Source organism: Corvus brachyrhynchos, unplaced genomic scaffold (genome assembly GCF_000691975.1).
Source record: "Corvus brachyrhynchos isolate BGI_N302 unplaced genomic scaffold, ASM69197v1 scaffold167, whole genome shotgun sequence".
Taxonomy (NCBI): domain Eukaryota; kingdom Metazoa; phylum Chordata; class Aves; order Passeriformes; family Corvidae; genus Corvus; species Corvus brachyrhynchos.
In genome coordinates this window covers 2990401-3005828 of record NW_008239547.1, presented here as the reverse complement: position 1 = coordinate 3005828, position 15428 = coordinate 2990401, and the positions used below count along the sequence as shown (strand labels likewise).

The 15428-nt window shown below is 38.9% G+C and overlaps 1 protein-coding gene across 1 annotated transcript in view; it reads right to left on the bottom strand.

Annotated features, from left to right (window-relative positions):
* Positions 1-15428, bottom strand: part of MYO3A (myosin IIIA) — a 120600-nt gene that overhangs the window by 12025 nt on the left and 93147 nt on the right. Inside the window, exons 25-31 of the mRNA XM_008639318.2 lie at positions 14774-14979; positions 12546-12657; positions 11766-11928; positions 11035-11121; positions 7795-7918; positions 6064-6982; positions 5261-5399 (exon numbers count right to left, since the gene is read on the bottom strand). Coding sequence (XP_008637540.2) covers positions 5261-5399; positions 6064-6982; positions 7795-7918; positions 11035-11121; positions 11766-11928; positions 12546-12657; positions 14774-14979 — 1750 coding nt within the window. The remainder of the gene's footprint in view (positions 1-5260; positions 5400-6063; positions 6983-7794; positions 7919-11034; positions 11122-11765; positions 11929-12545; positions 12658-14773; positions 14980-15428) is intronic.

Sequence of the window (15428 nt, the reverse complement as noted above, 5' to 3'; positions counted from 1 at the left end):
TTCTCCATGAGAATAAATGAAATACAGAGTTAAAGGTCAGGAAAGGCATGTGAACAGTGCGGCTCCCAGATAACATTCAAGAAGGTTTAGTAAATCCAAGAAAAATTCTTTATTCCTACCAGTATCTCAGCTAGTTCATTTAGCACTACCACAAAGGTTCCTACTAAGTTGCATACACCCTCAATTCTACAACATATGAATACTTTCATACTCAGGCTTCACTGAAAGCTCCAAATATGCTGAAATGTTTATACAATATTTATATGTATCCTGGACACCACCACAAACTACAGGAACTGAGGAGAGCTGCATGTGCTTGAAACGTTCAAGGATGAGCAAGAAATGTTCGAATAAACATGAATCAGTATCAACAGCCCTTTAGGTTGAACTGTGTCTGCACATTCTGACATACAATGATGAGCTTGCAAGACAGCAGTCTTGAGGAATCAACATTCGTGGAGGCTAATGTAAACTAACTATGACTTACAACAGATTTTGTACTGAAGACTGGAGAAATAGTGTGGTTACAGCTGTGATAAACATCTAAGGGACAAAAGGTCTCTATTTATTAAGCCACCTGAAGAAACAGACAAAGCCATCTTCAGGTCATTTAAGTGAAATGTTACATGTTTGATTTAGAGCTGTTCCACATCTTATGGAGACAGAAGCTGGGCTCAGAATTAAGCAGGAAGGAAAAAAAGAGGAAAAGCAATAATTGTATAGGTTTTGCAGAGGCAGTTGAAAATAATCAGAAGAAATGGAAATATAGCAACTGGAATTCCAGGATTTGATAATAAGAAGCGAATGGGTACTACTGCTTACAACATTTATGTGCGTACCTTTTTACTGTTCTAATTGTATACAGCACGAGGATGTAACTACTCAAGTTTGGAATTTGCACAGAGAAAAGCACTGCTCTTCAACATTCTGATTAGTAACTTTTAAGTATTTTTAATTCATGGGATGTTTAACACAGCCAGATTTGGAAATTACTGCTGATGGCTGCAAATTCTTAGCAATCTGGAAAAAAATAGAGGGATTACTCTGGCACAGACCTACAAGTTGAAACTGCAAGAGACTGAGAACTTTCCGATTGTGTACAGCAGAGTAAGTCCCACGGCCCCACTGAGGGAAGCAGTTTCAGTCTCTGGATGACACTAATACAGAATCACAGAATCATAAACATTGGAAAAGACCTCTAAGATCATCAAGTCTAGCCTTGACCACCTTGCCAGTTAGACCATGGCATGAAGTGCCATGTCCAGCTGTTTCCTGAACACCTCTAAGGATGGTGACTCCACCACTTCCCTGAGAAGTCCATTCCAATGCTTAACAACCCTTTTGGTGAAGAAATTCCTCCTGATATCCAGCCTGAACCTCCCCTGGTGCAGCTTGAGGCCATATCCTCTCGTCCTGTCACTGGTTGCGTGGGAGAAGAGGCCAACCCCCACCTGGCTGCACCCTCCTTTCAGGCAGTTATAGAGAGTGATAAGGTCACCCCTGAGCCTCCTCTTCTCCAGACTAAACATCCCCAGGTGCCTCAGCTGCTCCTCATTGGACTTGTGCTCCAGACCCTTCACCTTCAGAGCTTTGTTGCCCTTCCCTGGACTCACTCCAGCACCTCTCATTCCTCAAGTCTGGTCACTTGAGAAATGACTGCTTTTTAGGAGAGGATATTTAAGGAAAATGGCTGTACTTCACTTCCATGACCTCCCATATCTTATGCTCTGCCATGAATCTGAGCAACTCCCAACACAGATCTTCCACATCCTGGCTGTATGGTGCCCAAAGGGCCACTCTTTTAGCCAAAAACCACCAGCCAGCAGTGCTTGACTACCCTGTTTTTCTCCAGTCCCACGTCCCAGTGCTCCCTGGCTGACCACTCACTTGCAAAGAAGAAAGTCTGTCTGGTGCATACTGCTCTGCTCACCCAGTGCTATACAGGCTCCCTTTTCCTTGCAAAGCCTGACCATTAAATTCCCGTAAATAGTGCTTTGACAGCCTACAGCAGGAGGAATCCTGGATGAAAACCCTGCTTGTCTCATTGCCTCATTTAGCTGAAAAGGTCCTCAGCTGCACTGGGGTTCCTCATACTACGTAAATATCATTCTAAATATAGAAAATTCTCTTACTGAGATTTTGTACTTGAACTGTCATTTAATAAGTAGAAGGATGAGCACTATGATTCATCTGGGAAAAAAAGAAAAAATATTTGCTCCCATAATGGTCAAATTCCCCTTACTTCAGGCTTTGATCTCTAAAAACTTGACAGCAGCTATTTGTGCATCTGCTCTGACACCACAGCAACCCAAGGCTCACTAGCAGTCAAAGGTGCAGTTCTGGGGTGAAGCCATTACATTTGGCTGAAAGCATGTAAGCAAGCAAATGTAACCTACTCAGAGATTCTAGGCACAGGGAATTTTGTTTATTTCCCGAACCTTGTGCAGCTTGCTTTATGCATTTTATAAATATGAAGAAACTCATTTAAGAACAACTTAACCTTGTGGATTTAAGATTAATTTAACCTTTTGTTCAGATGTTCTTTGAACAGCAAGCTTTGCATTTTTGTTAAAAACAAACAAACAAAAATATGAACATTTGTCACAGTATGCCATCAGCTGTCCCTTAGTTCCTCCCCTTCTGTGGGTAGTAATGCAGTAAAATATTTTATCAGAGGAAGTGGTAAGTTTTCTTATTGCACAATGGCCACCTAGTCATAGACAAAGGCAGCCAAGCTCTCCTATCTAGCTATAAAATACAATTCACATGCTACAGCTGTAAAACAACATATAAAACTAGTGAAGCTGATGAAAAAGTGTAAATAAATGTAAATGACCAAAGTAATTACAAATAGGTAAATACCACATGATTAAAAGAACACCTAAAGCTCAACAATCCCTGCCTTCATAAGAGTAGGACAGGAAAAGCAGCCATAGAGGGAAAGCTGCAGCAAAAGCACATCCTTCTGTAAATGTGTGTGTATAAATTGTACTGTAACACATAAAGTAGGCAGGAAGACAGGAAGGTTCCTCCCTGTTAATAAGGCAGTGGATCACCATGTCAACCTGCTTCCCTTTAGCACGACCATCTGCAGTACCTTACCTCAAATATTTGGGGGTCTTGTAGTTATTTTACTATATTGCATACAGGAAGAAGTACAATGTCCAGAATGTTGGTAACTCTTGTGTTTTAGAGAGTACAACTTAAATGAACTGAACACAGGCATATTGTTACTTAAATATTCTCTACACCTAGTTAGATCGTGCTTGCTGTAATAGACATCTACTTAAGACAATGCAGCTTTGTGATAAAGCCGGTTTCCAACTGGCTTAAAGGCAAACTGTGGAATTACTGCAGTATATTGCCTTCACTATCTGGTACATTGGTCATAGCCAGAAAAGTAAGAGTTTTCCTGCCATGTGAATTACATTCAAGTGTAGAAAAAGAACGTTCACATTCCACACCAAGAAAGGTTTTTCAGTGGACACGTTGGCATACTTCACCACTGGAAAGCTTCTGCACTGTGACACCGCAGGGTTTTACAGCACCGTGACATTTTCAGAGATAAAGGGAAGTGAAGTGGCTGACTGGTCACCCCTTTAGGCAGGGTTGGATGCACGGGTGACAAACCCTGGCAAGCTTTTGTCTCCTGTAAAGCTACTTAAATTAATAGCAGTGTGAAGGGTAGACTTCACTGTATTTTGCACATAGCAAGAACATACTGGTTCATTTTCACCTGGTTCACTCGTGCAAGTGATGAGATCTTTAACCGATAAAACAGGGATTTGTATATTCCTTTTCCCTCTATCTACCTCTTTTCTCTAGCTTCTGTTGGAAAATGTGTTAGAACCAAGAGTTATTTTCCAAAGCATTCATTTTTAATTTCTCAGGTTTATCTTGTCAAAAAATCTGCAGTATTTAATAGAGAACTCAGTACAAACCCATTAATGACAATCACAAACCTTGCTCTGTCTTTACTGAAAGATCATGGCACTTAGTTTTCCACTTCCCATTTCTTTTCTCTTGCAGACTTTGGTCTTGGAAACAGGCTGATCACAGATCACCTACCAGCAGCCAGTTTACACTTACAGGTGTAAACACCAAGCCCTCATTTTTAGCATCTTGCCCATTTGAGAGGACTCCAAAGCAGGATTGAAGTCCTTTTAAGATCTTTTCAATGTAGTCATAGGAACAGAAAGAAATTTCATCATGCGTGACAACTGAATCCACAATGTTATAATGAAAATAGCACAACTAGCTCTGGGCAGTGAGAGACAGTCCTAGATCTTATCCCAGCTCATCCCCAGAGGCAGTGCAGTGGCCTCTCACGAGCCCTGCCACACAAACGGAGACACAGCCTGCTACATCTGCCCTCATCTTCCTCCGCGTCCGCAGCCCAGGACATGAGCTGAGGAAATTCCCTGTTAGATCTATTCCAACAGAAGAGGCTTGAGCAGCTCAATCAGTTCTTTGTGGTCCTTTTGGTGGGGCACAGGCCTTAAGGATCTGCATGTTCAAAATCCCATGTCCTCTTTATTCTCCCAGTACTCTTTGCCACTGCCACCCAAGCTGTTCCAAGCATGCTTGAATTTTGGGAACCTTCACTGCCCATGTTAACTGGAATATAAATAACTCTGGAGGGTATTTCTAGAGATCATGCCCTCTTAAAGTGTGTGAGTTAAATGGATGCCAAATATTAATAAAACTTTGCTTGCAATTTTAAGGACATACCCACCAACATGGGCAGAAGTTACAGGTTTTGAATAACCTAAGTTGCACCTGTGGATAGCTAAAAATTCACTCAGCATATATGTGATAAACTTTAGTAAATTGTTTGACATATTACCTAAAAAACAGTTTTGTTTTTAAAGCACAGTCCCATATCCTACCAATAGCACAGTTGAGTGACATGAGTTAAAAAGAGCCGATATGGAATTTTTACTAAATAAAAGTATTCCTAGACATTCTGTGTCTAGGTCTCACAAAGATTCATTCAGTAATCCTAAGCAGCACTGAAACAAAACACCAAGAAAAATGGTAACTACATAAATCCCAACTAGGCTTGGATATTTCTTTGGAAACTGTGTTCCAGCCATGTACTAATATGGGGCTTAGTACAAAAATACACAGCTTGAGTAATATGAGCAGCTGGAGTTAACTCATCTACCAGTTCCCTGGCCTTTAAAACATGACGAGGAGTAGCTTCTTGCCCATCCTGTTTACAAATGAAAATTCTGCTAATAGTTAGGTTAAACATTACCTGACTGACAAACATGAGAAGAAAGCCGGCCATTAGCTTGCTTATCTTTGGACATCATCACGGGTCTCAGCTGATGGGACAATATCATTTCATTCAGTTTTTGCTGCAATGCTAAGTAATCTTCAGATAATTTTGATATCTGAAAAAGACATTTTTACGTTATTCTAGAAATACAGATACATGTTCCAAGGTAATCAAAGGTAAAAGAGTGGACTAGAGAATTAATTTAAAAGGCATTGCTCCACCTACTGCAGTGTACACCCCTACCACATTTACCTCCTCATCTCCTGAAAAAAATGAAGATAGGAAAAAAAAGAGCCACAGGAAACTCCACACTGCAGTCCAGTCCTACAGCTACTTCTTATTGGTTCACATGTGTGAGCAGATGGTGCCTTGCTGATGCAAGATTGCTTCTACACCTGTAGGCATACTTCTCTGCACATGTGCAAGTCTCTGACATTGGCACAGCAACCTTAGCTTCATTTACAGGGACATTTCACAAGTTTACTGAATTAGGGACCTTGATGGGTAAACAAACATTTCAATAAAGGCAAAGCTTCTGCATTTAACATAAATCAGATTAATACTATTTTTGCCAGTACTCTTTGTCTTTTCCTCCTTTCTGAAAATGCTATTTTCTCTTGCAAACCAAAATAGGCATTTTTATGGAAAACGCATTACAAAATCTCCATCTTAGTTTAGAGAGCAAAACCTTGGTGCCATCGAAGTCAGTTAAATAATTTTGCCATTCTGTCACTGCTCAGAGTATTATGGTCAACATACATTGCTTACAAGCTTCTTACCTGTCGTGAAAAGGCTGCCAAATCACAAGCCTCTTGCTCTGGGTCTCCCTTCAGTGTCTTAGAGTCTTCGACCTCTGTACGGATGCTTTCCCTACCTTTCGTTGATTGGGGATTGTTATTTTGAACGTGTATTGCTTCTGTTGGCTCCTTTACTGTTTTCTCTTGACTTTTGCAAGGTAGTTTTCCTTCTTTTCTGAGTTGTCCCCTCCTTCTGTAACCCCGGTAATTGCTCTGAATTACCACTGCTGCCTTCTCTTTGTATTCTGAACCTTGTTTTTCTGCCTCAGCTTGCTTCCATGAGCCTCTTCTTAGTGACTCTTTTCTTGTGATTCCTTTACCTCCTGTAGGCATCCCTGCTTCACGCTTTAGGTGGTTTCTTTCCACATCCCTGTTAGCCCTGGGCTGGACCACAGTAGATTCTTGATTTTGCCAGTCTGCACTGAGTATGTCTTGATTATCTTGCTCTTGCGGGGGTCTAGATTCAGCTGAGATTTTGACAGAAGATTTTCTGGGTAACTTTTCCAAAGAGTCCTGTTCTTCACCTTCACTAATATCTTCTACTGCCGGGTTCTGCTTCACAGAAGGCGCCTCTCCTTCAGCAGATGTTTGCTGTGGCTCCTCTACATTCCCTGTGACACTGTACCCAGAGCACTTGCTGTCAGTGACAGCATCAGCTTCATCTTGAGTCTCCTCGCCTACCACTTCTTCCACTGTATCACTTTGAGCTGGCTGCAGCTGTGCTTCAAGGAATTCCACAGCAGATAATTCGTCTTCTGTTACGGCACCTGCTTCTTCTTCTGCTCTAGGGAGGGCACTCTTCACTTCAGTTGGACTTTCCTCAGGATCTTGAGGCTCTTCAACATTTTCCTTCTTGCTAATGGATGCTGCATTTTCAATTTCTTGCTTTCTAAGTGATTCCCTGAATGGAACAGAGTTTTGGGCAAAAATTACAGCTGAAGAAGATGCAGAAGAGAGACAATTTTACAACTATCTTTGGTGGTCTTTGTGTACTAACTGGCAATTTGATACATTGCAACATGCGAAAGATTTAGTGCCTATAGCTTGAATGAAAGCTAGCAATTTCTGTTGTTATTATTACTATTATTATTATTATTATTGTCTCTTAAAGTGAAGAAGGATGATATTATTATCATCAACATCATCATCTCTTAAGTGAAAAGGGACATCCCTGTTAAACTTCACGGAAAATTGCCAGGAAGACAATGTAGGCTGTATGAGGGCTGATAAAACAGTAAAGAATTAATTTAAATTTTAACAAAAACATAAGGCATAAAGCTTTTAGCATCTCAAGAATGTATAAATACACACAATCCTAAAGGTATTCTGTGTTTCCTCTGTCATCACCTTTGCTTATCTTGAACAGTGACTTAAGATGAGAATAGTTCCTTGCAGATATCTGTCTCACTCTTGTCTGAACACTTTTTATTATGAGCTAATTCCAAGAAGAGACTCATCTATGGATTACATTAACACTACAGGTAGGTACAGTATTGTTGATCTTTCTCCTAAATATGCCTTTTTTCCTTGGGCTTGAAAAGATGAGAAAATTTGCTACTGTCATTAAAAACCTCCACATAAATATACATTACTTCTGCATACATATCTATAATAATCCTAATTTGCTTCACTCTTAGTTTATAATGTTGTTATTCAGTACTGTAATTACTGGAAAGGGACACATTTGAGTGAGACAAGAGAAAATAACACTACCTCCTGCTTTTGAAGACCTTCCTCTCCTTATATCCCCTGTAGTGAGACTGAATTGTTATTGCTGCTTTGTTTCTTGTTTCAGTTAGTTCTTTTCTCTTCTTCCTGAGTAAGTATCCTCTGGCAACTGATACAAATTGTAATGCAAAACAACCTTAGGCAACGAGCAATGGGTGTCACACACATTTCAGACAGTCAAATGCTAACAGCATTAAACAAAAGCTAATATGGAAATACAAACCAGGGTGCCTATTATGATTATGTTTTATCTGTAATTATTCCCATGAAACTTTTTGAGATTTTGGAAAGCTGTATCCATTCTACATGAGGATACAAACAAGCTCTTTCTTCATATTTTATTGAACTAAAGAAAATATAGGAAGATACAGAATAAAACAGAAGCACAGAGCCATAGAAGTGCCTTTAGAACACAGTACTCTGAGCTCTTTGAACCTGCTTTGCCTGATTCAGGCAATTGATTTGACTCTGTCTTTCATTTCCCTGGAAAATGCCTTCTTATCAGCATATAGATATTACCAGGCTGTCAACTGACACAGGCTTGGAATTAGCTGAACATTCAATAGATCAGAGAGAAACTGAAAATTTTATAGCTCAGCAGTTACAGAAGACTTAGCTCATGCTCCTTCTGCAAAGACTCATTATTCAAAATAAAAATGTTCAGCATGAAAGATGTGCTAAGCTCCACAGTAACCAGGTGCACTGTGGCAGGGAAACTCCCTACTTGTGCTTCGTGGGAGGCACAAGTTAAAGTTTCTGGTCTGAACCAGAAATAAGGACTCAAACATGGGCCTTCCCTGAGCCATGTAGATGGGGCCTTGATGCCATTGCCGGCACGTTGGTATCTGGTGCCACCTGAAGTGCTCCAGGATAACAAGGCATCTACGTGGAGCTGGCGGAAAGAACAGGACAGATGGGACTTTGTGGAGAGGAAAAGTTGGGTATATCACGTGAAAGAAAGCTGGAGGCCAGACAAGATAACCAGGGCACCTTGAATGACACTAGATACCAGTATGAGGGCAAATGAGCTGAGCATTTGCTGATTTTGAATAAAATTAATCAAACCCTAGGCTCTACGGACTATTTAGCAGTTTAGACACCTAGATCACATTTAGACATCTACACTGAAGTGTCTTAATCAGAAACTAAATTGTGTTCAGAATGTTGTTTCAAAAAATTTTGAACTTGCAAATAATTTCTTAATGGGAACTGTCACAGTCTCCACAGTGCTGTGATTTGGACAAATCTGCAATTCCAGGGATTCAGCACAAATCTGCTAATCCCTGGCAAAATAAAAAGAACATAGTGCTTTGTCAAAATATTTCTGTTGAACTCTAATTCCAAATGCAATAGCAAGAGTATGGGGATAGTGGATTCAGGTGATTTAAACACCCTGTGGACATGGTAGATATGGGACTCTTTCTTCAACTCTGCTGAGAGTATTTTGCATCACAGAGAAAAGGTCAAGCTCACTTGAAGGGAGCATAAGCAGTCTGTTCCAACACATTCATATAACTCAGTGCTAAGTTTTATGTGCTTTAGCATTCCCCACTCATAACTTAGGCCAGGTGGGGCTCCACTAGGTGCTTTCATCCCAGTGTAAGAAGCACCATATAAAATGGGCATAAATTACACCTTGATAACTGGATATAGGATAAAGAAACACAAATACTTTTTGGAAGTAGTACAATTAGATTTTATATTGCAGTCTGACAGGGTCATAGAAAAGTGGAAATTGTAAAGCACTTGGAACACTTCTGGAGTTTCTTGGATTTCTGAGCCAATTCTCTTCCCATTTTCATATAAAAGCAAGTCAACAGGAGTTATTTTGAAACAAATCAAATTATGTGGTCAATGGACATGCCAATATAAGCTGCATCTGGTCTTTTTAGACTATTCGGGTTCACCTTTGAGGTTTTCTGAGAAGTTTGTTATGAGATAGTAGCTGTCTAAGCTTTTTTTTTAAACTGGAAGAGCAGTTCTGTATTGCTTTAGAAATAAATGGGGGGGGGAAATGGAGAGAGCTAAGTAAAAATGGACTTTATTTTAGTTTTGGCTACTTTTGCACTGAGAAAGTTGAAATGAAACTGCAGACATGACAGAGAAGGTGGACAAAAAGAAACATTCAGGACATTAACAGAGTGAAGTGGTAAATTTATACTTTTGCATTTGCAAATGTATATCCTAATATATCCTAATATAATTGAAAATGTTCAGATGCGTAATAATTTTTGGCACATCACTGGATTTTATGCTGGTTTTAGATTGTTTTCTACACTAATGAAGTTCCACCAACTGCAGTGAAGTGATCTTCAGTACACACTGGCCCAGTGCAAATAACAGATGCATCTGACAATGATTAAAAGCAACACTGGTGGTGGTACATACTCATGAAGGCGTATCTGAGGTCGTTTAAATCTAGATAGCCTGGGTACTGGCAACACTAGCTTATATTTGGTTTGTCACCTTTGTAATTACTAAAAATGCTGTGCAGATTTGTATTTATAGAATTATAAAATCACTGAATGGTTTGGGTTGGAAGGGATCCTAAAGATCATCTAGGTCCAACCCCCCCCTGCCATGGGCAGAAGTTGCTCATAGCCCCATCCAACCTGGCCTTCGATCCCATGTCTCTCCAGCTGTTCTGCTCCTGATTTCAGAGCTGCCTAGACTACGTCTAGCTTGGGGATGTCTCTGCAGGGACAGGGGAGACCAAAGTACAGGGAGAAAAAAGGGATGTCGCATAGCAACACCTGGGCCCAGGGTCATTATGGCTGCATAAGAGAAACAAAGTGATGGCAAAAAAGAAAAGAGACATGAATAAAATTACAGCTTGCAGTCTTCCCAAATATAACCATTACTGATACATAACAAACCCTATTCCTGATCGAGCAGCACACATACACACACGATACGCAGGCAGTGCTGTGTGGGTTCCAACAATACCCATAGCTGGGTAGCTGTAGTACTTCAATATCTCAGACTAGGAGTGACAAGGTTTGCTATGGCATTTGAGCATCCCACTGCACAGCAGTGGAAAGTGCCCTAAACCAATCTGAGGTACAGTGACCCCATATATATACAACCACTCTATATAGACACATAATAGACAAATTATACCTCAGAACATGCAAATGAGCATAGTCAATCAGTGTAGCCAGAATCTGAGCCAATATATTGTGAATGGATAGCACATTAAAAGCCAAGAAAGAAAACAATTCTTACTTGCTTGAAATTTGGTAATATATTCTTCCACTTTTTTATTATGTTTTGCATTTTTGTATTCTTTACGAGCAACAAACCCCCTGTAAGCTGAAAAGAGATGTTAAAAATTAGGTAATCCACTAGGTCCGAAAAAGAATTAAAAAAATCTGGAATTACAGACCTCTATTAAAATATTCATAAATATTTTGCAGGCTTTATCTTTCAAAAAACATGGCAAACGAGCACCAGTAGTAAATCTACATAAAAACCGCATTTTCTGGTGAGTAAAGTTATTATGAATTAAATGAATACAAAACACAAGATAATCAGAATGCAAAATAAGATGATGTTTGAAAGTATTAAAAAATTCAGTTGATGCCTCCATCAACAGGATAATTTGCCTTATTATCTAGGACAGTTAATATATTTTATTTTCATTATTACATTATACAACCTTGTAAGTGCATGCCAGAATATTATTAACAAGAGTATCATCTGTGCAATCACACCCTTCCATTCTTAAAATTGCCTTTAAAATGTAACATTGATAAATTTAATTTCAGTAAAGAGATTGTCATAACCTGGTTAGAAGAAATTTCTCTTCATGAGAAAAGATATGACCAAGTATAAGATATTTTGTCAAATGTAACATCAGGAAAAGAGCAAAATCCACATCCAGCATGCACATTAATCTATCAACTGTACACATGCACTAGCTTTAAGCAAAATGTTAAATATTTTAAAGCTATTACCTGACTGTATTTTAATAGCACTTTGTTCCCTTTGTTCCTTTATCTTTTTGTATCTTCTGGAACCCAGCCACCCTCTGACATAAGCTTGAATCAAAATAATCATGTCAACTGTCTCCTTCCGCATTAAATTGAGCTGCTCCACATGATAGTACTTGAGGAATACCTTAAAAAGAGAAACTGGCATAGTTACTCCCCCAGGCCCTTTATTTACTCAATCCATGTAATATCAACAAGAGTTACAAGATGATTTCAAATGATGAACAGACCCTTCAGCTGTAGTACCTAAAGGATCATTCTTAGAGATAGCATTTTAATTGTTTGGGATATTAGTTTACCTTACTCTTCAGTATCTTTAGTCAGTCCCTGCCTAGTAATGTTTTTATGGGAAGACCTTTTAAAGTTCCAGTGTAGACCTTCAGTCTGTAACTATAAATCTGTTTTCAAAACTACAAGGCTGTCAGTTTACCTCACAAATCTAATGTACTTTACATAAACGTGATCCACATCTGGAACCTTCGATTTCTCCACTTTCCAATTTTAAACCTAAACCATTGTTTGTTTACTAAATTGCTTTTATCAAGCACGAAACTCACATAAGTCCTGAAAAATGAGTCCAGCATAAGGGTTGCCAACACATTCCTGGTGTATATTAAGGAGTCTGCTTTTTAAAAAAAGTAGAGACGAAGAGCTACTCCAACCAAATGGGTGAGAAAACAAATTGTTCAATATGTTAACAATGGCATACTGCAATAATGAAGATACAGCATATTAAAAAATTACTTTAGTTTTTCCAAGAACCCAGTTGTCAAGGTGGGCTTTTTCCAAGATGGCAGCACAGGTTTCCGGGCTGACTGGAGGATCATCATTTGTTTTGTAACAGATGAGGTAATACCTAAAGACAAATGCATGATTCTTTATTTGATTAATGGAGGATAATACATGCAAATACATTCAAACCGTTCTTTTAAATAATAAAAACAGTTGCATGAAAGAAAACATAGCACTGAAAAAACCAAAACAGCATGAAAGGAAGTGCAGTCATTTATACACAGTACTGAGAAACTCAATCAAAAGTGGATGAGTGACATATTGCACACCCTGGCAGGTTTTTTAATTCCGTATCAACACCAGAAGGTTTTTAAAAAGAGTCTACTTCAACCCAAGTGGAGTAGTGCACCGTTCCCTTCCTGCTCTCTACATTCTGTGAAACTGATTTCAGCAGCAATATAAAAATGAAATAAAATAAAAATATTTTAAAAGCTTTTCTGCCTAAATTATATTATTTTATACTTAGAAATGTAATGAAAACTTCCTATCTTATGTCATGTGCTAGACCATCTACCTTTGAGATACTTAATATGATCTGAGATGCATCCCAGCTCTTGTTCCCTCTTTGGAATCAGCTTTGCAGATCCTTCTGAACATGTAAGTACCATTGTGACATATCATCTGTAAGCGTTTTATCTGGCAAACTCATTACTCAGAATTAATTCTGACTAGGAAAAGAGATCACAATGCTCACTCATAAAAATTACCTGTAATACACCAGCTCAGCTGCTGGATAGAAAAGTTCTTGTTTGTTCCAGGACTTTTCAAAATGCTCTATAACTAAATGAACCATATCTATCTTGGGTTTTTTAATTTAAGAAAATTACATTAATTATGTGTACTTCCTGACAGTACATTCTGCTTTTTTTCTTGTTATTCAGCCTTTAAACACAAAGCCTGGGTTTACCAGCTTTAAATGATGGTAACAGTTTACTCATGGAATAATAAAAAAAGAGACAATGTTGATTTCTCCATTATCACCTACAGTTCCTTTTTTTTTTCTTTTTGCAAAACACAGTGAATTGGCTTATTTTTACTATAACAAAATAATGTTGCCATTATCTCAGGTCTACCTGTAACTCTCAACTATTAAAAAACCCCAACCTCAAAATAAGACAGATATTTAAATAAAAATCCCTTTTCATTTGCGGGCCATGTCCTCAGTGCCAGAGATCTGCACTGCCTCACTGCAATCAAGGGCATGACCTCTCGAGAGCTACCCTATTATGTTCACTGCTTTTATCTCTTTTACCTGAACATTTAAGTTTGAGGGTTTTTTATAACAAGCTGTCACCAAAAGCTACAGCACATCTTGTGGTGATAACTATCTTTTCCCATGCTGCACTCTTCCAAAACAGCAACAGTCCTAGGATTATTTTTTCCAGAAACAGTGCTATAAAACCATCCCTCTGCTGTTTCCCTCTCATGTCATGCACCTGCAGCACTCTGCTGCTAGCTCTCTGTTTCTAGTGCACTATTACTTTTAAGTACTTCTGTCTGAATAGATGGTGCTTGCTTCTCCCCAGTTTTGATCTCCATTCCACACATCTCTGTTCTGATTGAGGCAAATACTCAGGGTCTTTATTTGTAAGAGAGAAGTACAGATTTTTGGCATGGAAGAGGAAGGTAGGTAAAGGAACTGTAAAACCACACTGAATTCATTACTGTGCTTCTTAATAAGTGACTAACACTTAGGAATAACATTTTAAACAACACTATGCACTCAATGAACTTTTCAGCCCTAGACTAGGAATCCCAAATTATCATCTACCCTGATGCTGCAAGCTGATGCTGCACAGTGCTGAAGGTTGGGAGTTAGAAAAACTGTGGTGTTCCTTGGATGCTGTGGTTCCAAATTCTTGACTTTAATTTGAAGTATTACATTTCTAAAACTCAAGTCTTTAAAGAAACTTGCAGAGCATAAGCAAGTAAATTTTTACCCAAATGCTCAGGGAGCCTGAAAAATCATCCTGAGATCCATCATCTTCCCCTATCCATTGAAAACTGGTCACTAATCTTGTGCCTGAACTACTCAATGCTAATCCAGTCTATAACCTTCTTTGTCACAGGAAACGCATTTGTATTTTTCTTCAAAGACCATGCCAAAAACACTGCTGGTGCTTAACAAGCACTGGACAGCAGTCATAGGAGAGAAAAGAGCTTCTTCACGTTGATGTTACCGTTTTATGAAGTTAGCGAAGAGTATACGGTGCGAATAACCCTGTCTTCGAATCCTTGCTGTCTCCAGAATTCCCGTGTAACGCAGCTGAACCAACACTTTCTCTTTGTCAAACTTGTTTGCCTGCCGGTCGTTGTTTGGCTTGATGCATCTGACAAAATGAGGCTGGCCAACAACCATTTTGGATAACAAATCCATCAGAGAATACTGCAAAAAAGTAACAAGAGATCTGTCACCAGGATACTTATGAAACTTGTATATAGGTCCATGTGTAGTTGAAATTTTATTTCATATGATCAGAATCATGTCCAAAACCATTTACATTTCATTAAGCTGGTACTTTAAGAGTAGATGAAGTAAATGACCCAAAACCAATTCTAGCTTTTATGAGATCTCTAAGCTACTAGTGTGTACTATTGAGAGAAACACTGATTCCAAATAAATGTACCAAATTTCATCCAGGACATTCTCACAGGTTTCCATCATGTCCAACACAGGACAGAACACTTACACTCGTTACATTTATTTGCTTATCTTGGAGCTTTTTTAGGTAATTACAGCCCATTTCTTTTTATTGTTGTTCACCCAGAGAGTAAATCATCCATCCACGGATGGGAAGGGGAAGAGCAGCAAAGCAGTAAATATTTCAATTTCTT